This window comes from Manacus candei, unplaced genomic scaffold (assembly GCF_025592945.1).
Source record: "Manacus candei isolate 608988 ecotype Guabito, Panama unplaced genomic scaffold, ASM2559294v1 h1tg000050l, whole genome shotgun sequence".
In the NCBI taxonomy this organism is placed as follows: Eukaryota; Metazoa; Chordata; class Aves; order Passeriformes; family Pipridae; genus Manacus; species Manacus candei.
Genome location: NW_026138098.1, coordinates 6,875,426 through 6,898,947, shown reverse-complemented (window position 1 = coordinate 6,898,947; position 23,522 = coordinate 6,875,426). Strand labels below are relative to the sequence as shown.

Below are 23,522 nucleotides of genomic sequence, written 5' to 3'. Positions count from 1 at the left end.
TGGTTCCAATCCCCATGCCCTTCTACCATCCACCAGACCAGGCTGCTCCACTGGGCAGCAATTCTATCAATCTGACACTAAGATCTGGTTTAAGGTAAAATGAAAAGGATAAAATTCCATGAATAGTCAAAAACTATTTAATTGAAAGTGGTACAAGCAAACAGAATTGGAATAGGAGATTCCATCATATCCTTCTTCCCTTTACTCACATTCCACTTGTATTTGCTGAAAAAACAGATCCAGCCCAGCCAGCACTGCTGTGTCCTGGAGCAGGGGAAGCAGCCCTGGCCCCTCCACACCAACCATCCCAACTTGAAACGCACCCTCAGTTGGCCCATCCAGCCAATTCCCTCACACACAAAGGAAACATCATCAAAACACAGGGAGCACAGCCAGGTAAACATTTAAAATTTATTAAACTTTTTGGTCAAAAGAACTGAACAATTATGTACAACCCCACGGATCGGCTCGAGCAGGCATTGGGAACGCGGTCGGATTAACGGCTCAGACCCCCCCGTTCCACATCTCAGGAGTTCCAAAGTGTCACAACCAAGTACAGTATAGGACTGAGTGAATTGAACCTTTCTCTGTAGAACCTCAGGGTTTGTCCTTCCCACCTTCCGGGGACCCTCTGGCTCAGGGGTGGTACCGGGAGGGGTGGGATGGCCATGGTTTGCTCTTGGGAGCGTAACACACCTTCCTTCCAGGGAAAATGGAGTGTAAACCACACTTGGGGCTGCCTGGGGGAAGCTGGGGGCTCTGGGAAAACATTCCCAGGCTGCAGGCACATGGCAGAGGGCAGGCTCTGGCCGTTCGGGGCTGCTGGACGTGCCTGCGGCTCGTCCGGGGGAGGGGGATGTGATTTAGGCCTCTTTGGAAGAAAGAAAACAAAGAAAAAGTACCTAAGGCTTAAAACAAGTTGGGCAGGAGAGTCCCAGCAGCTGCTGTCACACCAGCTGTGCTCGGGGTGTCCAACATCTGCCCTGGGCACAACCTGGGCCCGGTCTGGAACTGCAGGGGACACACAAGGTACTGTGCCAAACACTTAAAATAAACTGTTCCCTTCATGACAAGAACTTAAAAGGTTAAAAACCATAATGCACGTCAGTTCTGCCTCTGGCTGAGGGGGGGATGCACCACAGAAGCTGCATTTTTATCCTCAGGGCAGAGAAGTGTCGATGTTTCGGTTCCCTCCGTGCAAGGCCGACACTTGGTTAAGGCTGTGGATGTTTCTAGGACCCTTTCCATCTCCTACTCGGCACACACAGAGCCTTGGACAACAAATCCAGTGCAACTCCAACTCTATGACAATGCCATGGAAACTCTAAATTTAGAATCTGAAATACTACACAAAAAAGTTCGTATTAGTCTGCCAAAAACTCGGTGTTTTGGGGCAAACCCTGTCAGAGGTGCCACCAGGACTGTTCTGCACCAGCTCAGGACATGCAATACAAAAAGAAGACTGAATACATCCCTTCAGCTTTAAAAACACGTTTGATAGGCTGTTATTTATTAAGTGGTTTACACCAGAAGGTGTGGTTATAGATACAGTTGGTGAGTAAATAGTCATGGACACCTGCCTAGAACCCAACTCAAGCCCTACCTAAGTGATCAAGGTCAGACCCTGCGCTGGCTCCAGGCCTGAGGAATGTGTACAGGCATCAAGCACAAGAAATGTTCTGAAAGGCCCAAATATTACAGCAGAGAGAGCGAGAAATTACACTTTTATGACAACCTTTTCTTCTCGGGTGTTAAATTTTTTGGTCTATAAACTGGAAAGAAGGCTCAGACGTCAATAAATACATTTGTTTTGTGTTGGCCTCACTGAGCACTGTCCATCAATTCTGCCTGGGGAGGCTCCTCCCCGAAAGCCGCCGGGCGCTCCCCCCCCACCGAAGGCAGAACCACTCCAGGGACTCAAAGCCAGGCCAGATCCTCTCCGTTAGCTCAAGGGAAGTAAGTGCATCAATGTTCTTCACTGGTAGGACAACAAGGCCTTCTGTTACAGATAAACAACTGAGCTGAACTATGCGAGACGAGACTCTGTCCACGGGCAGCCATCCCTAGTTAATCTTGTCCTGGAATAAATACAAGTTATTGGTGGCAGCTACGGCGATGAAGTTCTCCGTGGGGTGCCATGCTGTGTGGAGAATCTTCTTGTTGAAGTCCAGACTGTCAACGCTTATTTCGTCCTTCTTCCTCTTCCCCCCTGTGCACACTTTGCGTGGCTTTAGGATGGCACGGGATTTGCTGCTCTCCCTGGAGGCCTCGAGAGTCGTGTCCCGGCGCGTGTTCCGGTCAAACATCCTGAAGAAGTTGTTGTAAGATCCAGTCATGATTGTACTGGTGAAGAGCAGAAGAAAGGTAGATCTTGTCAGGTCTCCAGAAATAATATTCCCCCCTCCTCTCTCACACATGAGGTCACTGTCAGGCCAAGCTCATGGCCAGTCCATTACACTCTGCCAGATGGACACCTCTGCTCAATTCCTCTGGGACTGCAGCACTGCTCCCACTGCACCACTTCCTCTTCCAGGTGTTGCCCTGCTCTCCCCATCCTGCCACTGGCAGTTGGCTGCAGTTTAATTCTTTGTTCATCTTTACAGGAGCAAAGCAGGTTTTCCTAGTGCGACTTCATCCCCTTATCCCACAGCAACAAAACCGACAGACTGCTTTGGACTGGAAGGGACCTTAAAGACCAACCATGGGCAGGGACACCTTCCACTAGCCCAGGTTGCTCCAAGCCCCATCCAACCTGGCCTTGAACACTTCCAGGGATGGGGCAGCCACAGCTTCTCTGGGCAACCTGTGCCGGGGCCTCACCACCCTCACAGGGAAGGATTCCTTCCCAATATCCCATCTGACCCTGCCCTCTGGCATTGGGAGGCCATTCCCCCTTGTCCAGTCACTCCAAGCCCTTGTAAATAGTCTCTCTCCTTCTTTCCTGCCAGCTCCTTCAGGCCCTGGAAGGCTACAATTAGGTCACCCCAAAGCTTCTCTCTTCCAGCCTGATCAATCCCAATTCTCTCAGCCTTTCCTCACAGCAGAGCTGCTCCATCCCTCTGATCATCCTGGTGCCTCCTCTGGACTCGCTCCAGCGGCTCCATGTCCTTCCTGTGCTGGGCCCCAGAGCTGGAGGCAGCTCTGCAGGTGGAGTCTCACAGAGCAGAGGGGCAGAAATCCCACTGCCAAATTTGTTTGTGTAAACCTAGTGCTCCAGTGGGATTTCTCCCCTCAGTAACTCGGAGCCACCTGCAGCCTCATTCTGAGTAACCAACTTTGGAAGCCCAACTCCTGATGCTGAGGGAACCCCAGCCCCTTTTCCTCACCTGTCCAAACCGTTCCAGCAGCACTCGAACTTGTCGAAGATGCAGTCGTTCTCGTACAGGGAGCACAGTTTGCTGCGGAGGTACTCGTGCACCTTGGGGACACGAAATGGGGGTTGGACACAGAAGCAGAGGAAAATGGGGAAAAGGGATGGTTCAGAAGAGGTGAACATGTACCTGATAGGTCTCTACAGGCCTGTTCTCCATGTTGAGGTCCCACACCTTGACAGACAGGTAGTCCCTTGTCATCATGTATCGCCCGTTGTGGCTGAATTTCACATCGGATATCGATGATATTATTTCTGAAAAAAATGACCTGCTGCTAGGATCTTCAGGTTCCTCAAAAACTGCAGAGAGAAGACACAGTTCCAGGTGAAACCAACACCAGGGCTTACAGCTTCTAACATTTTTCAGTATCAGAAAATTTTAAATCAATTACTAGTTTCTTTTTGAAGAAAATAGATACTTTTGAAGAAAATAGATACTTTTTAGCAATACTCTTTTTTAAAGCACTGTTGTGCTCTAGGCCATCAGACTGACCATGTGCATCTCCAACACTCAACTACAGCACAGCTCCAGCAAAGCACAACTCACAGGTCTTGGGGATCAGCCAGAGGAAAAAGGTTAAAACCAGCACGTTGGTACAGTAAACACCACACCTGATCTGCACATCCCATGGAAGAGGAGCAGATGGGAACAGCAGCATCCCAAACACAAGGAGAGTATGGGCAGTGTACTACTTCTCTTTAGACCTGAACCAACACTGTTCTAAACACCCCACTGAAATGTGAGCAGCTACACTTGGAACATTTTGTGTGGGTTTAGAGAGCAGATCAAGACACGTTGTTTAAATCCAAGAGTCAACCTCTGGAATCAGCATTTCCTGACCCAGGCTACCCAGAACTTGCTCTTTTTTGACAGACCCCTTGTAACAGGAGGTGACTGAGTCACAAGCAGCTAAAAATAAAGTGCATTTAAGTGATTTAACGCAACACTGAACTGAATCAATGAAGTGGCCTCGCATTCTCCGCTTCCTATTGCACAAATACTTCCTTCCAGCACCAAGAAACCTCTCTCTGCACTGCAGGAAGCTGACCTGAAACTGTCAGTGTGTCAACCCACAGGGCTGATAAACCACAGCTCTTGCAGGAGGGAACAGGGAACACACAGCTGTGTACAGGGCAGGGAACAGGGATCCTTAGGACTTCCACAGCAATGCCGTCCTTCCTCACTTAGACGAGTTTTCATGGCTCAGCAGCCTAAGGAACATTCACCTTGAACCCCTGGCCACCTGCAGTGTATATCCCAAGGACTAATCCCAGTTTCTAACACCCAAAGGTGGATGAACTGCTCTGAACCGGCCTGTGATGAGCAGATAATTTAAGAGGCACCAAAGCTGAGCGTGGCCAGAAGAAAGGTGTTGTTGGTGCCCAAAGCACTTTCTCCCATCAGTTTATGAGGCAAAAATGGGCAAAGAGGAGCAGAGCCAGGTGGTCCATTGCCTCCTGCCCCCCTTGTGCCCGGTGGTGGCCTAGAACGAGACAAGGCACCCGTTCTGTCCCCGACCCCGGCGTGGCCCAGCAGGACCCGGGTGCCCCCCGTGCAGGGTGTGTGTGTCACTCACACTTGGAGTGGCGGTCGCAGAGGGCCGAGGAGCGCATGTCGCACAGGCGGATGGTGCCCTTGCTGCTGCTGTACACGAACACGTTGCACTGCTGCGGGTGGAACTCGGCCGCCGTGATCACCTCCGTCAGCTCCTCCATGTTGGCCGGCTTGATGTCCACGATGTCTGGGACGGCTGGTAAAGGCAGGGAACGGCTCGCATTTGACCCCTTCCGGCAGGGAATTGGTGACAAGTGTTGGAAATGCCATGGCAGGAGCTTTAACTTCTGCCGTGTGCAAGGCACACGAAGTAAAGTGGAGCCTAGAGAAGTCTGGATTTCACAGATCACAGAATCCCAGAATGGTCTGGGTTGGAAGGGGGACCAGGTTGTTCCAAGCCCTGTCCAACCTGGCCTTGAACAATTCCAGGGATGGGACAGCCACAGCTTCTCTGGGCAACCTGTGCCAGGGCCTCACCACCCTCCCAGGGAAGGATTTCTTCCCAATATCCCACCTATCCCACTGCCAGAGGGCAGTGGGAAGCCATTCCCCTTTTGTCTATCATCACACACTCCTGTAAAAAGTCCCTCTCCATCTTTCTCCATCTGAAATCTAAGACCTGGACAATTTTAGACTCTCAGATTCACAGAATATCCCACAAGGATCATCAAAGTCCAAAAAGTCCTCTCAAGCCTCCTTCTTAATGCTTCCTATTGAACACCAAACATACCTCATCTCTTTACCCAGAACTTTAGAAAACGACCTAAAACTTTACAAGATTACCTCTTTAGAAGACAGTACTTCTGTAACTTTTGTTTTACTGCAGATTTGTTGATGTAAAACACAGTTAGTTTTGGACACACAGGTTTGCAAAAAGATCTGAAAATTCTTTCTGCAGTTAATGAAATCATGTGACATGGAAAAATATTGAAATCTGTTTTTTTTTAAGAGAAGTGTCACTTGGTTAAGAGACCTTAAACTTTGGAAACAAGTAACACAGTAAGAAAAGATCTGGTTTTCAAGTCTGGCAACTCTCATTTAAGTTGACTGATCTTCACAAATTAAGGATGCTCCTGCAATTCCTCAGTTTCTCCTTAGAACACACTCTGTGGTATTTTACTGATGGCTTTCTATTGGAAGCACACTTGCCCTCAGGAATGACTGATCTTTCCAACACCTGCTTTCACTGCATTACACCTCCACACTTACAAATCCTGTTTGAATCCCTGGATTCAAACACCCACTCTAATTAATACCATTAAAGCGATTCTCTCAAACACAGCCAGCTGAGCTGTACCAGGTGTGCCCCGAAGACACCAAAGGATACTAAAACTCCTGTTTGTGATTTCCAGGTGCCAGAGGTTGATCCGGAGGTCATCTGCAGACAGGTACGTGGCGTAGTCGCTGTTGACGGAGATGGAGTTGATGTGGTACGTGTGCGCGTTCGCAAATATCCTGCGGGGACTCGCCTCCACCATCAGGTCCATGGGCTTCAGGGTTGGCACCTGCACAGAGAAACGCCACTCACTGTGGGCAGAGAACTCATTCCTGATCCACAAGAGATTAATGAGAGTCACCAAATCGTTTAGGTTAGAGAAGACCTTCAAGACTGAGTCCATTTCCCCAGCACTGCCAAGGCCACCAATAACCCGTGTCCCCAAGTGCCACATCCACACACCTTTTAAATCTCTCCAGGGATGGGGACTCCACCACTGCCCTGGGCAGCTGTGCCAGGCCTGGACAACCTTTTGGGGAAGAAATTTTTTGTAACATCCAACCTGACTCTCCCCTGGCACAGCTTGAGGCTGTTTCCTCTCATCCTGTTCCCTGGCAGCAGAGCCTGCACCCCCCCTCCAGCTCCCCCCTCCTGTCAGGGAGTTGCAGAGAGTGAGAAGGTCCCCCCTGAGCCTCCTTTTCTCCAGGCTGAGCCCCCCCAGCTCCCTCAGCCAATCCTGGTGCTCCAGACCCTTCCTCAGCTCTGTTCCTTTCCCTGGCCATGCTCCAGCCCCTCAATGTCTCTCCTGTCCGAGGGGCCCAGAACTGCCCCCAGCACTGGAGGTGCCCCAGCAGTGCCAGCACAGGGACAGTCCCTGCCCTGGGCCTGTGACACACCATGGCTGGCACTGGGGCCATTGGCTTCTTGCCCACCTGGGCACATCTGGGCTCATGTCCAGCTGCTGTCACCAGCACCCCCAAGGCCTTTTCCAGCTTTCCAGCCCCTCTGCCCCAGCCTGGAGTGTTCCATGGGGTTAGTGTGACCCAAGGGCAGGACCCGACACTTGCCCTTGTTTTCCCTCATCCCACAGATCCAGCCTGTCCAGACCCCTCTGCAGTGCTTCCTGCCCTCCAGCAGATCAATATCCCACCCACCACGGTGTCCTCTGCGAACTGACTGAGCACTCCTTGTCCAGATCATCAATAAAATCTTAAACACCACTGGCCCCAACACTGAGCCCTGGGAACCCACAGGTGTGTTTAATTAATTGATGGCAATTAGTTAATTGCACACCACAGATTTCTGTATTGATTTAGTGACTAAACAACTTAGAAAACTACTGAGCAAGAAAAATAATGAAAGAGCATATGGATGCTGACTTTGGATACTGCTGACAGGAAACCTCAGGCACCGACTTCTGCATCAGTCACCTGTCAAACCCAGCCCTTTGTGCCTCACCCAACAGGACAAGGGGTGTGTTTGTAACAATATCTAACGGTTAGAGAAACAAGCCCTTAGAAATGTCCCCAGATCTCAGAGGGGTGCTCAGGACATTGGCAAGAACATTTCTCAAAGAAATCCCCAATTTGTTCCTGAACAGTCAGCACAAATTCAGAGACACCTGGGTGTCCTGCTGCCACAACCAGCTGAGCTCAGGGTGCCAGGGTTTGGCAGAGCCAGGCCTAACCTGCCCTCAAGCTGCTCCTCAGTGCCCAGCACTGAGCAGGGCTGTCCCAGCACAACCCCAAGTGGCATCATCCAGCTAAGGACCAGGTCTGACAGTGTCCTGGATAACCCATCTGCCTGGAGCCAGAGACCAGATCATCCCAGAGCTCCCTCACTGCTTCCCTGGGTTTGTATCTCCAGGCTGTTTACATCCAACTAATGATTACAATGAATCCATTACTTTTTATCAGACCATGTCCTATCTCACTACGCCAGTGCTCCCAGCCTGGCTGTGACATCACAGTGCACTAATGGGAAAAATCAGGAATGGTATTTGGAAATGCCACGGTCTCAGTATTGCTTCTCCTCCATGTCCCCCACTTAATAAAACATGGGGACCATATTTCTGTAACAAAACTTGCCATCAAAGCCCCCAAAGCCCAGGCTACACTGGCTCTCTAAACCCACATGGAAGAAGCTCTAGGTGAGGTTTTTCCTCCTCCCAACTGTTGCTCAGACTTGGCTCACTCCATCATCCCTTCTCCCAAGCTGCAGTGCCTGGCAGGGCTGCAGCTCAGCCCTCACTTCCAGTCCCAGAGAAGCAGCAAGTTCAGACGAGTGACTACAAGTGTAAGGGTGGCCCTGGCTCTGAGAGCAGGGAGAGCCCCAGTTCTGTTCCTGTTTATGGTGACAGCAACATAGAACCCAAATAAAAACCCCAACTCTGCATGTTTCATTTCCTGAGCTCCTGATCTAAGCGATCCCAAGTTAGGAGCACTGCCCACTACAGCATGATGTCCAAGACTACTCCAGTGCACTTTAGGTTATCCAAATACTTCAGCTTTGCCTCTAACAAACACACCTTCTACCCAACCACAGAATATCCAGCACCCTGTTCCAATTTTTGAGTCTTGTTCCTAGAAACACAATATTATAACCATGAAAGTTTCCATCAAGCTTTCCAGAGGGATCTTATTTAATAGTTTATATATATATATATATATATAAAAAATGAAGTGTCTTCATTTTTTCTAAAGTTTTCAATGACCCTGACCCAAACATCATTTTTAACCTGCACATTTCAGTTTGGGAGCACAAAGGTAGAGAAGTACATGCAAAAAAATATGTAAAGTCAGAGACGTACCCGTAGTTCTTTGATTCTGACAGGATCCCTAAGTCTTCCATCTTCATCTTTTAAATTATAACCTTCGGCTCTTTTATCCCTTTCACTTATTTTCCATAATTTAATAGTTTTATCTAAAACCAAAAATTCACAGGCTTGAGAATGAGTTCAATTCAAAATAAAAACCTTAAGTAGGGAGTGAGCAGAGTGGACACTATTGACCTGTCTGGGTTTCCCCTGCTTGCAGCAGAAAGGACCCTGGCAGAGTTCTTTACCCTGATGGAGCTCTTTGTCCCCAACGGGATGCGCAGTTCGAATAAAATCCAAAGTTGTGCCTGAGCAATAAGACCTGTGCCTCCCAATCACCCAAAGGACCCTTCACAGGGGGCTTTCACACACCAATTACCCAAGTTCCCCACTAAGCCCTGTATGATTATCTGAAGTACATTAACAGACCAGTGCTAAGGACAAAACCCAACAAACCCATGGGTACACATTTGTTTCACCCATGAGTGAGATCTCTGGCTAACTGAAACCAAATCTCTCCTCCCTAAACTCCTGCAGAGCTTTAAAGCATTTAAGATGACAAAGTTTAAAGAATGCTTTAAGTTTATTAAGACATATCAAAGTAAATGATTTTAATTTCAAGTTCCAGCAGACGGAAGTCACTCCTGCTTTTAAAAGTTTATGATGACCTCACATAAAGTCTTTTAAATACAGGGCAAAAAGTGATCCAAACTGTGAGGAACAAGCACCTTCCTCTGAAAATAAGAGCAAACTTTTCCACAGAATAGTTTAGGTTGAGAAAGACCTTTAGGATCATGGAGTTCAACTGTTCCCCCAGCACCAACCCAAGTCCCCAGTTCTACATTTCCACTTACAGATGCTCCATGATGCACTAAAACAGAATACACTCAATACTCACACAGACCTCACACCCAACATTACAATCAAAACATATTTTGCAAATAAAGACATTAAAACAACCCCAAAAAACTTCAGAAAACCCCCAAGTGGGTCACAGCTGAGACAATATTCCAGTGACAAAGTCTTTTGTGTAAAAAGAAAGGGTCCTTACCATTTGTAGACAGCAGGAAATGAGCAGCATTCTGTTGTGGTAACCACCTAATTTTATTAATTTTTTCTTCGATTTCTAGACTTTTCAAGTAGTCAAACTCAGGCTCGTGACTCTGGAAGGTACTGTAAACATTATATTCTCCCCGAGAGAGAGGACGGGTTTTACTCTGCAAGAGAACAGAGCATTTCTTCAGGCTGATGTCACTGGGGGCACAAATTAGTGTCTAGAAATTGTCCAACAGAAAGTCCACTTCTACAACAGATGGTGAATTTTACATTTTCACTCTGATACTGTACCAGTTTAGCATCAATACAGTGCACACAACCTTCCTCTTCCAAAATGCAGCTTTATTTATAAATATCTGTGTACCCTTCAGGCTTTGTTATCCTTCTCTGTGGATGTGGGAGCAAGGAACAGAGAGCAAAGTTCCAAGTGTCCACAGATTTGCATTATCAGATTTGAGGCAACTTGTTATCAGGCTTTTCAAGTAGGTTAATGTTCATTATTGGCTCATGTTGGAGAACAGCCCCACTGGTGTTGAGTTTTCCCCTGCAGTGTCTCACAAGTTTCCACATTTCCTCAATGCACCGTTTCAGTTGATTCTGAGACTTTAAATGATTTTACTCCCTACAGGTCATTCGACTTTTAAGAATTTTGAAGAGGACCCTCTCAACTGACCCCATCCAGCAGCTCCCCGCCCTTGGAGAGAGCTGCCTTTGCTGGCACTGGTGCTTTCCCTCTCTACTCACACATCAGGTTGGAATAATTGGCTGCTTGCAAGTGAAATCAAGTCATCTGAGCCCAGGGCATGATGCACAGCATTCCAGTGTGCCTTCCCAAATCCAAGTGTCTGGGGAATTGTATAACCACCCTAAGCTGACATTAACCTGGTTAACCTAGTCTTAAATTCACATTGGGTAAAAATATTGTTGTTATATTTGAAGATTATACACTTTAGATTTTTCCTGCAGTTTTGCACATGACAAGAGAAACGTCCCTCATGCCCAACCCTTCCCTCAGTTTCCACGTGCTCCCAAGGAGACAGCTGAATCTTCCTGTGTACTTGGGGTTTGGTTTTCCCCACCCTCTGAGGAAGTGAGGTGACAAGTGGGTTCTGCCTTATGGAACAACTGAGCCCTGGCAGCTGAGAGCCACCCCATAATAGTCCCACTACACACAACATCAGTCCTGAGCAGGGGGCACTTCTGACCTTCTCCCTGGGCCTTAGTTAAGTCTGTACCCAGAGTAAATGATGGATGAGCCCTGAGCTGCCTGGGTGCAGACGGGTAACATTTCAGCACAGTTTTCATTTCACAGCTCCAGAGCCCTCCCAGTACAACCAGTACAGCACCTCTGGGAAAAGGGGTTATGAACAGCACCACAGTGAGCATGAAAGGCAAAATACTGGCGAGGTGTTCATTAACTGAGCATTATTTGAGCCACACAAGGAAGGCAGAGGGATTCTGCCGGGAAAACAACACACAGACTTGTAATATTCATGCACAGACCAGCTGAATTAAAATTCCACAATCCATTCTGGTATTTCTGGTCCAGGAAAAGGCTCAAAACCAAAGGCTCAATCTCTCATCAACTCTGATGCAAATGACAGGATAACCATGCTCTTTGGTGGGGGGACAGAACTGCCAAGTGGAATACTGACTTTTTAAAGAACACAATCCCAGACACAACCATTATTTTCCAGCACTTCATGCACGTTTCCAACCCCTGTTGTTGCTCTGGGTATCCAAGCTCAGGGATGTGACAGCAGGATGAAGGTAGAGGAATGTTACAGCACTGCCACACAGCTGAGCTGTGAACTGCAGGAGGGACAATCCTCCCACCCTCCCAACTGGAAACACTCAGGGGTTTCTGGAGAAGTGGCTGCTCCCACTGGTTTTGAGTCATAGGACCCTAAATCAATTTTTAACCACCTTATCCCATTATCCTTGCAGCTTATTTTATAAACTTTTCTTACATCCTCTCCAAAGCACTGTGATGTATCTCAGCTCAGCCTGACCCAGTGGAAGGTTCAGGAAAAGTCCACAGGCAATCCTGCAAAGTGACACTGAGCACGCCAGGTATACACAAAGAAACCACCTGGATTTTTGGAACTTTTTTTTTGAAGAAGGGAGGAACCCCCATCAAATGAACCCACCGAGTGCAGCACAGGGCACACATTTAGAAACTTGGCTAACTTGGAGTTTTCTGAGAAAACTCTCCATTTGAAGCATTTAAACCTCAGGGCATGAACAGGTGAAGTGAGACTGTGCAACACAAGAACGGTGTAGTAACAGCACTTTTGTTTTTTGAGTCACTGACCTCTTGTTCCCTTTGAAATATAACCACTCTGCCACCTTTGTCTCCTGTTGCAAGAAGATCACCAGAGTAATTAAATTCAACTGTTGAAATTATATCAGCTGTAAAGAGAACAGAAATAAAACAGCACTGTAATGTGGAAAGCAAATCAAGGAGTTTCAAGACTTGAACACAAAACAAAATTACAACTTATACTAATGCAATGACACAATTCTTCATTTACATCCCTAAATTAAGCCACATTCCAAATCCTAACATGATTTTATTGACAAGCTAAAACACTTACTCATCTCAGTGTAAGCTTTGGGGCCTTCAGCCAAAGTGTTTGTTCTACTGTGGACATAATGCTGCCATATCCATGGACATATGTGTGCTCCAAGCTCCCCAAAGTGGGAATCCTCTCCAAAGTGATCCATGTGTGGTGTTCCCTTGCATTGATCCAGGTGAGGCTGAGGCTCACCTGCCTCTCCTGGAGCCGAGCACTCATGGAGTTAGTTCAGGAGCCTGGAATGGGCAGCTCCCCTCTGTCAAAGGGGGGGGAATAGAAGGAGAATTCTTCCAGTGGAGCTTCCTGAACCAGCTCCATGCAGAAGCATCAGCAAAGATACAAGAAACCAGGAGAGCAAAGGAAAAGCCCTCTGGACCTCCAGCTCCAACTGCCTGCAGTGCCCTCAGACTTGGCCTTAAGAGCCCCCAGGTTTATCCCACTGCAGCCACAACTCCAATCAGGAGGTGGCAATAAAGAACTAATCAAACAACCCGAAGCCAAGGAGCAGGAGATAAGGAGCTGGAAATGTCTGTCCCAGGGCTGGGGCAGATGGTAACAAAGCCAACAAAGCACTCAGCAAACACTGTTCCTGCTGGGCCTGCTCACATCAAATATTGCTTTTATGATGCAGATATCAAAACTCTAAGGTTTGAAGAGTATGACAGCAATTAGTTCCAGAGTGTGCAATTGGAGACTTGCTGAAAACCCCTTTTCTGTATTGATTTTGATGTTCTATCTTCGAAATTCCTTTCAATAACGCCCCACTCTCACGAGGAAGGTGATTAGAAACCCTAACCAGTATTCTCAATATATAATTCATTTTTCATCTTTTATTAACAGATGACCTTAAAAGTTTTCTCCTAGGGCATAGGGATAATGATTTACCTTCTTGGATTAAAAAATTTATTTAGAATGAATAAATGAATGAGTAAATATCATCTTTTTACAGATTTATCCCAGCCTTCAATATTGCATTACTAACCTGCTTCTGGACATGTCTAGTTTTGTAGTCACCTTTCTTTAAAGGAAATTATCACTCAATTACCAGTTGTTACCAATTATATACAGGGATTTCAGGAGACACCATGGAAAAGTAGAGAATCAAGGAAAAAGAAACGAACTGATGAGGTAAACAACACACACTGAAATAGCCTGTCACCAACATGCTCTAGGAAACAGGGACATGGGGAGGGCACAGCAAGACAAAAACAGAAACTTCCTTCAAATATTTTCTAAGTTAAAAAATTGGAATACGAGGAATCACCTTTTTCAACATCACTGTACTTGTTTTATATCTAAAAGTATTAATTCAAACCAGTTTTCCCTCTAGCTGAGTTTAACTGAAGCAGATCAATCCCTAAATCATTCCACCCGCTGCCCTCAGCACTCTACCACCTCAAAGCAGGTAAAATAAAAAAATTAAAAGCACAAGACTAGAAGTAAAGCCCAGAATGAATTCCAAACCCATCAGTGTTCTTCTTGACACTTTACCCACCTACATTTGCTCTTTATTTCCAAGTCAGCTTAGAACTTTTAGGAAAGAACAAAGCAAACCTCTGCAGGTTCTTCATCATCACATTAACTTTTGGATTTTTAAAGGTTTTTATTAGATGTTGTAACTTTTTCTTACATGTACAAGCACCAATGTTATTTCTCTGTCTTATTTTCAGCCTTTTTTACATGCCAGCAAAATAATTCCCAATGAAACACAGGAAAGGATGAGCCAAGCCAAGACATCATGATATTTGCTCAAGGACAGCATCCAAAGTTCTCTTCTCAGGTACAGACACCTTGGTGACAGTGATATTCTAGAAACAGAGGTCTGTCCAACTTTCCCTCCAGTTGTTCCCGTGGGGCTGCGACTGTGCTCCAGAAGTATCCATGTAAATCCTCCTCCTGTACCTGTGGAGAGCAGCAAGCCCTGTGGCTTTACAGTAAGATATTAGGCTGGTAATATTTCTTTCCAGACATGAAAAATTCATGTTTAGCCTCACTTCTGGAAATGAGTTCCATCTTGGTTACATTCTGCATCCAGAGCAGAAACTCCAAGCTGGTTTCAAAGGTGGTGTATTAAAAGGATTGCTACATTGTGACCCTGCAGCATCCCCAAATTTAAGAGCACAGAGCACTTCTATGGGTAGGAAACACCCTCCCGACACACTAGAGGCCTACAAATACTCATCTCCACAGTAATATGGTGGAGCCATTCCCTGACCCAGAGAAATGCTGTGAGCCCTGAGGGATGTGTCCAAGTTCAGGGTAAGTGTTCAAGCCTTTCACCATCCCTGTGAGTGTGAACCTCCCTACAGCAATCCCTGTCAGAATTCTGGGAAGTTTAGAACCTCCAAAGCCTCCTGAGCTGGCTCTGCTGGGGGTGAAGAGGGCTGGGATGGCAGAGACCAGCTTTTATTAGGATTTGGAGATGACAGCAAGCTTATACCTGCAAACTAACTGAATTCCCCCAGGATTCCTCATGGGATTTCTGACACTGGTATCAGCACCCGGGCTCTGTTTGAGGTAATGGAGAATGCAAAAGGATCCACACCAGCCACATTAGGGGCCTAAAATTAGCTCCCATGAACTTTTCCTCTCTCAGCTGGCCATGCACTGCTGCTCTGGTGAAAACCCAAACCTGAAAACACAGAATCACTTCATGGCTCACTCAGGAGAGAAGGAATTTGCAGCTGCAGCTCATGCTCAGGACTAACACGAGACACGAGGAGCATCAGCTCCTCTCATCCTTCAGAGCTGTTCAAAGCCTTTTGCCAGGAGCCCTCTCCTCAGACTGAACAGGGAACCACTCCCTGCTCTCTATCATCATCTAAAAAGGAGGCTGCTCCAACTTCCAGGGGATTTTAACCTAGAATCTTCCAAGTACGTAATGGACAATGCCACTTTATGTTCAGCACACAAACAAACAATGCACATCTGCTAACCTGGCTCCTGTCCCACCTCTTGAAAAGGAGTTTAATACACAGCCCCTTCTTCGTGATCCATCCTAGAGATCCAAAGCATGGACTGCTCTAAGGCTGAAGGAACTCGCAGCAGCAGCTCATGCTTTGAGAGGAAATGGCTGGATTGGAAGGCAGATGGCTGGCATGGACTGCCAGGGACACTGCCAGTGGGAATGAGCACAGAGGGAATATTTCTGTGCCTGCAATCAAGCTCAAAGGTGACACACCTTTCATCCAGCACCCTGTTGTCATACAGCACTGGAGTTATCCTGTGGACAAAGCAGTGAGAGACACTGTGTGGTCTCCTACAGTGGATGGGAACGAAGCAGAGACTGCAGAAGGGGTCAGTGCAGTTCTGTGCTCCTAAATCAACCTGGAAAGCAGACATTGGGATGTCCCTGGAATACTGTGTTGAGCTGTGGAGGAATAGGACTCTTTTGCAGCAGGCAGTGACAACAGACCATTCTGAGGGACCACAGGTGACAAATGGGGGTAGTCAAGAACAGCAAGGAACTGCCACTTCAGAGTAACTCAGCAAAGAATCACCAAAAAAAAAATGCAGCAAATAAGATTAGTGAAAAAAAAATAGAGATACCCTTTAAAGGGAGCAGATTATCACAGAGAATGAAAAAGTTTAGAAACCAGCGCCTGCTAAAGAGCAAATCATAGAAAAAACGTTTTAAAACCCAAAATCCTATTGGAGCTCAAGTTCTAGACTCATGGGGCCTCAGAACTGCTGGTACTGAGTTACAGTAACTGTACTCCCCAAACATTCCCTGGGTATCCCGCTGCACTGGAAGGCTCCAGGGTGGGCAGAGGGAAGTGTGACAGTTCTCCAGCTGGGATGGCTGCAGTCACCACACTAGGGGAGCACTCCAAGCCACTGGCAGGCACCCTGCTCCCAACAGACCCTTCCTCTTCCTCCTTGTCCTGCGGCAGGCAGGCAATCCTGGAATTTCAGTCCCAGCAGGATTCTGACTCCAGCACTGAATTCCATGATTCAACCTCTCCCTCCTTCCTGTACCTGTCACTGACTTGCTTCCAGGTGAACAAGGGTTCTCCACTTGAACTGTGGCTGCCAGGACAGTCAGTGGAACAGAGTGGTGTTACCCTGCAGTGGGGATGGACTCAGACTGGTATTGCTGCTATTGCTCTGAAAATATGTCCTAAAATACTCTTTTTTAACAGTTGGTAGAAATTAGAACTGTACTGAAACGTGAGCTGAACTTTTCAGCTACCAATAACCACTGATAATCTATGTATACATAGAAGTTACTCAAAATCACCCGTTTTTCAGAATACGCCACTTTAATACACAATTTTTACATTCCACTTTTAGGATTTCTTTGAAGAGTTAAGACAGGAGTGAGATGTACCAGAAGTCAGGACAATAAACCAAAGGGGTACAGTTTTGCTCAGATCAAACTTCTCTGAACTTACACTGCTAAACACTCTGCCAACCTAAAGCATCCATAAGGTCTAACAACGTTTTATGCCCTAATACTCAATCCGCTTGCAAAATGGCTTGAATTGCCTTCAACTGAACCTGGTAGGGTTTAGCTGAGTCCAAAATAACTCTGCTTTTGGAACTAATTTAAATCACTGAACAGATTTAAGGTTAAGCAAGGGCAGGAGCAGGGCACCCTGGCCGCTCCTCAGCGGCTCGGCCGGCACCGGCCAGCCTGGAAGCAGAAGCTGTCTGAGGTCAGAGCTGCTGCTGACAGGCTGTGGCAAACTCCAAACATCTTGTTTGGAGTTCTCTGGGAAAGCCTGCCAGCTCCTGTGTGTCCTGGATGGCTGGAGCAGAGCCACTTGGCTCCTCTGAGGAGTGCTCAGGCCATTCTGCTCCGAGCACTGGAACACGGGGGAAAAGCAGCAGCACAAGGTGCCACAGTGTTCCCAAGGCCTGCTCCAGAGCCTGCCCAGCAAACCCAACACTGAACCCTCCTTCTAGGATGCAGCAGCACCTCAGAGTTCCATCTTGTAAAAGACAAGATTCCTTCCCTCATTTAGTTAAATTTGCGTTTTCTTGCCAATGGAAGCAGACTGTGACTTGGTACTGGAAGTCCTTTAAATTACATCCTCAAAGACTGTCTCCACTGAGTTCAGAGTGCACAGAGTTGCCTGGATGTGTCAGTACAAAGCAAGCAAGGAAAGCATAAAGGAAGCACAGCAAGAAAAGGGAGCAGTAAAGCCAGAGTTCAGTGAGACAGATGTAAGTGTTCCCTTCCTGCCTGCAGAGGAGTGTGTTCCCTTGCTGTGCCTTCCTTACAAGTCATGAGAAATTAGGGAAATTGTTTCTAATATTCATGACATAATTCAGGATTCTCTGTCCAAACCTATTGCCTCAGTACTATCTTTTAACCTCCAGAATAGTAATTTCAGTAAGCTTTCTCCTACTGGAAGTATATTTAATTAATTCATGCTATTGTTAGTTTTTCCTAAGAAGCTCATTGTCATGCTGTTCATCGTACTTCTAGTAGGAGTTCAGAAAGGTCTTAAAATGATGGGAGAATCAAATTTTCCTTCCACTTGCAGCTTTCACCCCTTCCTGTCCCTTAAAAAAAAGCTTTTTGTCATTTTTGATTAAGCTTTTCCCCCAGATGTTAAAACACTCCCCAAGCGGCCCAAGCATGAGGATGCACATGGGGACTATACCCAACATTTCCCAGGTGCACAGGTTCCCCAGGCTGCTGCCAAGCATTTATCATTCATCAGCTGGGTGTTCTGAAGCTCCACATTTTCATGAAAACATAATCACAGAATCCCAGTCTGGTCTGGGTTGGAAGGGACCTTAAAGACCATCCAGTCCCACCCCCTGCCATGGGCAGGGACACCTTCCACCAGCCCAGGTTGCTCCAAACCCTGTCCAACCCGGCCTGGGACACTTCCAGGGATGGGGCAGCCGCAGCTTCTCTGGGCAACCTGTGCCAGGGCCTCACCACCCTCACAGCCAAGAATTTCTTCCCAATATCCCATCTAACCCTGTCCTCTGGCAGTTTAAAGCCAAGTAATTTATCTTCTCTTGTAGCCTAGTGGTTGTTTAGTCTTTTAAAAGACCTTTTAATCTGTTCTTTAATGTCCCACTTCCCATCTTTCACTGGTGCCGAGGATGTTTTCCCCCTTAATTCCCATAAACCTCCACCTGTGTAGTTTTCTGACAAGGCTGTCCTAACATTTTATGTGTCAGAGTCAGGAAAGAAATGCTAAATCCAAAAGCTCTGGGAAAGCTTCAACAGCCAAAAAAAGGCATTTCTGAACCCCTTCCAACTGCCTCCAAGGTCTCCACCTGGACCATAAACTCCTCCTTTCCTTTACAAAAAAGACAGATATCACTGTCCCAACCCTCACAATGCTGAACATTTCTGTACTTACATGCACAGTCCCCCCCTCCTGTCCCTGCAGTTCCATTAACCCATCATCTGCACATGCCAGAAAAACCACAAAAATCAAACTGTGATCCCATGGTAAAGATCACAGCTGGAAATTCATTGCACGTGAGCAGGCAGGACACATCCTGTGCTCCACAGAAAACTGAATGACAACACTCACATGACCACTTCAACAAATCCTGAGGATCACCTGGAGCTTTTTTTTTTAAGCATGGCTATTTACTTGTAAATCTAGAAACTTCCCAAAGTTCCCTCCTGTTGCATTTCTCACAAAACACACCTGTTCTTACTAGTTCCCAGAGTTATGGACATGTTACTGTACAGTAAGACAGTGGAATTTACTTTCCAGTGCCACAACACCCTGGGGCTTCTGTTGTCTGACACCACTGGAATTCAAAAGAACACTTATTAAATACCGATTATCTACTGGCTGAGCACAGTTTTAGGTAATAGGGTGTTGTGGAACTTGGGGTGAAGACAAATTCTTGGTCCATGGGTTGTACGAAACCTCTGGAATAACATGGCCTGCCTGAAGTGCTGACTCTGCTTTCTCCAGCTGGAACCCAACACGTGCTCAGGGCAAAACTGTTTGTGAAATACTATCATGGAATAGTTTGGATTGGGAGGCACCTCAAAACTCATCTCCGTCCACTCCCTGCCACGAGCAGGAACACCTTCCACTATCCCAGGTTGCTCCAAGCCCCGTCCAACCAGGCCTTGGACACTTCCAGGGATGGGGCAGCCACAGCTTCTCTGGCAAACTCAAAACGAGGGGAGGGCAAAGATCATCTGAAGTCCTGCTTATGGCAGACCACTGGTTTTTAAGGAAAAATCCAAACCACAGCTTAGAGCCCATCTTCTGCCCCCCTCCAGCATGAAGTGACTCCAGAGACAACCAGAAAGGAGACAGTACACATGGCTCAATAATGGAGTCATTAGTCCCAAATTTTCCAGTTCATACAGAAAAAAGATGATCTTAAAGCTGACCAGAACCAGGTGTCATAGAGCTGCACCTCTACTGGAATAGTTTTTCTAAAGGCAAGAAATCATGCCAGAATTCCCTTTCAAAACAGTGGGAACAGGCCAGTTAAATTCCTGAACAACACATGAGAACATTTTAAACCACTGATTTACAAAGACAATCTAACAGTAAGAGCATTTCTAAATCACTGGTATCTGCACTTGAGAACAGGTTCAGGATTACAGGCCAATATATTTTTATTAGATTGTGGTTGTCTTTGCTCCTGGTGTTCTGCTTTCTGGCAAAGTGCTGAGGTGACCCAGCACCCCATGGGCTGCAAAAGCAGAGTTTGCTGAACTGAGGATAACAAGAGATCTCTCACTTTATCAGGGCTGACAATACCAGTCACTATATGAAGAATTAAAAAACAAAACAAAACACAACAAATTCAACACTGAAAACATGAAAGAGATAAGGTCTCAGGCAGTATTTGTATTCCACATTTAGAAAGGTCCTTCCTGCAGAAAGAGGCAATCCAAGAATCACAAATTGCACAGGCTATCAGTGTGGGGTTTGGAGCCACGTGGTTTATACTAACAACACTATTACAACACATCTCAAATTACCTTTGTTTTTAAATTATGCTTATTGCCATCCTCAATATTAAATGTTTCACTCAACATCTGTTTTATTCTCCAGTCCTCCTCCATGAATCCAACCAAAGTTTTCTGCTTTAGAAAACTCACAGTCAATACTTTAGAAAGTCCACATTCAGTAAGTGATGGATTTTCCTGCTCTCTGAACACTGCCCTTCCCTTCACTGACACAGAGCCTGTCCAGAGTTCAGGGATCTCCTCCTGAACAAAAGGAACACAGACACACAAGACAAAGATGAGAATGTGATTTTCTGTATTAATGACCCAGTTAGGAAAATCCTGAAAATGGAGCTGGCAGCTGCCAATCTAATACAGCCACTTGTCACAGTATTTTTATTAAGCAACACACCTGAGAAATGACTACTCAATATAAAATGTATGTTAGACCTGCCCTGTAAAGGAAGTGATGTTTGGGTAAAGCTGCCTGAGCACCAGGCTTTGGAGTTTCAGCTACTGAATGACCCTTCTGTGAGGAGATTTAGCAAGACAGGCTGCATGGAATAGGTTGGACATGCTGGCATTTTCCTCTAGAGAGCTTAAAAACTGAACAAAAATTGACAGAAACAGAAAGTTTTCACTATCACAAAAACTTAGGTGAAATCCCAAGGCCATTTCAAGGCAACAGCTGCCCATCAAGCAGGTTTGGATGTGCAGTTTGGTAAGAGAAGATTGAAAAAACGGTAATGAGGAAATATGTCCATAACTGGAGCCAAAATTCCAGCAGTGTTATTTGCACACTTGCTGCATCCCGCTGAATTAAATTCGGGCAATTATAAGAAAATAAACTGTTTATTTTCATTATCGAGCTCCAACTTCAAGGCAAAAAGTATGGGGAAGGGAAAGGCCACAATCCAAAATAAAAACAAGGAGTCACAAAAACTGCAAATAGTTTTGGTATTCCCACAGGAAAACCAAACTCTAGCACCAATTCTGCAAAAACACAGGTTCTGCACGATTCCTGGAGCCTTCCTGCTCTGCACAAATCCACATTGCTCAGGAATTGCTCCTGGGAAGGGACCCCAGGAGCCAGATGCCCCCAGGAGCATTTCCTTAGCAACTTCTAGTCACACAGATGACAGATCCCAAGAAAAAAGGACCATCTGACAAACATAAAAGCTACTTAAATATATTTCCATAAGAATTCTGGGAGCTTCAGAGCAATAGTAAAAGCTACAAAATATATTTAGGGGGGGAAAAAAAAAAGAGAAGAAAACAACTGAGTCTAGTTTCTCAAGCAGTTTTCCAGTCAATTCCTCCCATGGCTATTATTTTAAATGGAATGCCAAACAAGTGGCATGAAAATGAAAACACTGTCAGCATAATTCCCCAGTAGCAGACAGAAGGGAAAAATATTTACTGCATCCAGTAAAAAAAAAAATCCCAAACCCAAGCTGAACACACACAGCCCTGAAAGTCTGTTCACACTTTAGAAAGGAGCAGTGCCAGCCTGGACAGTTTGAACACAGGAAATTTAGGGAAAAAAAGGAACTTTCTCATCAAAGTCAAGCAAAATGCCCCCTTGGTTCTGCACTACAGAGAAACACTTTTCCCAATTAAAACATTTCTTGTTTTCTACTCTGTCCAAAACACACCACACTCAGAAAGTTTCAGAGAAATGCGAAGGTGTGCCCTTTTTCCCTGCTTAATATCCCTATTTATAGCTCTCAAACGTTAACAAGTGGGAATAAAATCTCTCCACAGCTGCAGGAAGCCTTTAAACTGCACTTTTTAATGCAGCACAAATGACAGAGCTGCACTCTCTGTGCGTCAGAGCAAAACTTGACAAGCCTGACAGACTCCACTGGGAATTTTTCCCCCCTCTCCCTGTGTTTTATCACTGTCAGTACCTTTTCTCTCGAGCCCAGAACTGTGTCCAGTTCTGGGCTCCTCACTACAAGAAAGACAGGGAGCTACTGGAGAGGGTCCAGCAGAGGCCAGAGAGATGATCTGGGGTTTGGAGCATCTCTCTGATGAGCAGAGATTGCAGGAACTGGGCCTGGTTAGCCCAGAGAAGAGAAGGCTGAGGGGATCTCATCAATCCACACAAATATCTCCAAGGGGTGTCAGGATGGTCCCACACTCTGTTCAGTGCTGCCCAGGGACAGGACGAGGTGCAATGGCCATAAACTAAAACACAACAAGTTCCACCTCAACACGAGGAAGAACTTCTTTCCATGGAGGTGGCAGAGCCTGAAACAACTGCCCGGGGAGGGTGTGGAGTCTCCCTCTCCGAGGACATTCCAACCCCACCTGGACTCGTTCCTGTATTACCTGCTCCAGGTGACCCTGCCTGGGCAGGGAGATGGACTGGGTGACCCCCAGAAGTCCCTTCCAACCCTAATAATTCTGGGATTAGCAGAAAAGCCCCGGAGGAAGGCGCCGTGAGTTGTGTGTGATGCTCTAAAGGTGGGATGAGAGGCTCGCTTAGTCACGGCCCACCCCCGGCCCGGCCGGGAGCACTCGGGGTGTTCGCGCCCCCCTCACCTTCCGCCACGTCCTCGTCGATCGCCCCCTTCACCTGCGAGAAGCACCACTGCAACTCGTTGCTGCTGCCGCCGCCGTCGCCTCCAGCTCTCGCCACCCCTGCGGAGGGAAGGGGAGAGGGCGATGAGGGAGGGAAGAAGGGAGGGTGGGGAGCCCGCGCCGCCCCCGGTCCGGCCCGGCGCCCTCAGGGCCGCCGCGCTCCCGCATCCCCCCCGGTACCGCCCGGCGCGGCCCGGCCTGCGCCCGGCTCCCGCGGCCGCGCGGAGCGCACCCGCAGCCCATGGCGGAGCCCAGCCCAGAGCCGAAGGCGCGGCCGAGCGCGGACACCGACCTGCCATGGCGGGGGGAGCCGCGGGAGCGGGGCCGGGCGCGGGGCCGGGAGCGGGACGGAGCCGCCCGGAGCCGCGGGAGGGTTCGCGGTTTCAAAATGGCGCCCATTGCCGGGCGGCCCGGCCGTGACGTCACCGCCGGCTCCCCTCGGGGA

At 47.2% G+C, this 23,522-nt stretch overlaps 1 protein-coding gene across 2 annotated transcripts; it reads right to left on the bottom strand.

The window, feature by feature from the left end:
• Positions 1–397: 397 nt before the first annotated feature.
• On the bottom strand, positions 398–23,522 carry PPP2R2D (protein phosphatase 2 regulatory subunit Bdelta). Of its 2 annotated transcripts, XM_051801184.1 has the most exons (10): positions 23,370–23,522; positions 23,039–23,137; positions 12,327–12,424; positions 10,008–10,173; positions 8,951–9,063; positions 6,253–6,430; positions 4,948–5,112; positions 3,501–3,670; positions 3,327–3,418; positions 398–2,343 (listed from the first exon to the last, which is right to left on the bottom strand). In XM_051801184.1, exons 1-10 carry the CDS (start codon positions 23,374–23,376, stop codon positions 2,064–2,066), a joined length of 1,368 nt encoding a protein of 455 aa, XP_051657144.1. In that variant the 5' UTR covers positions 23,377–23,522; the 3' UTR covers positions 398–2,063. The 2 variants fall into 2 exon arrangements, with proteins under 2 accessions (XP_051657144.1, XP_051657145.1); XM_051801185.1 differs by lacking the exons at positions 8,951–9,063; positions 12,327–12,424; positions 23,039–23,137; positions 23,370–23,522.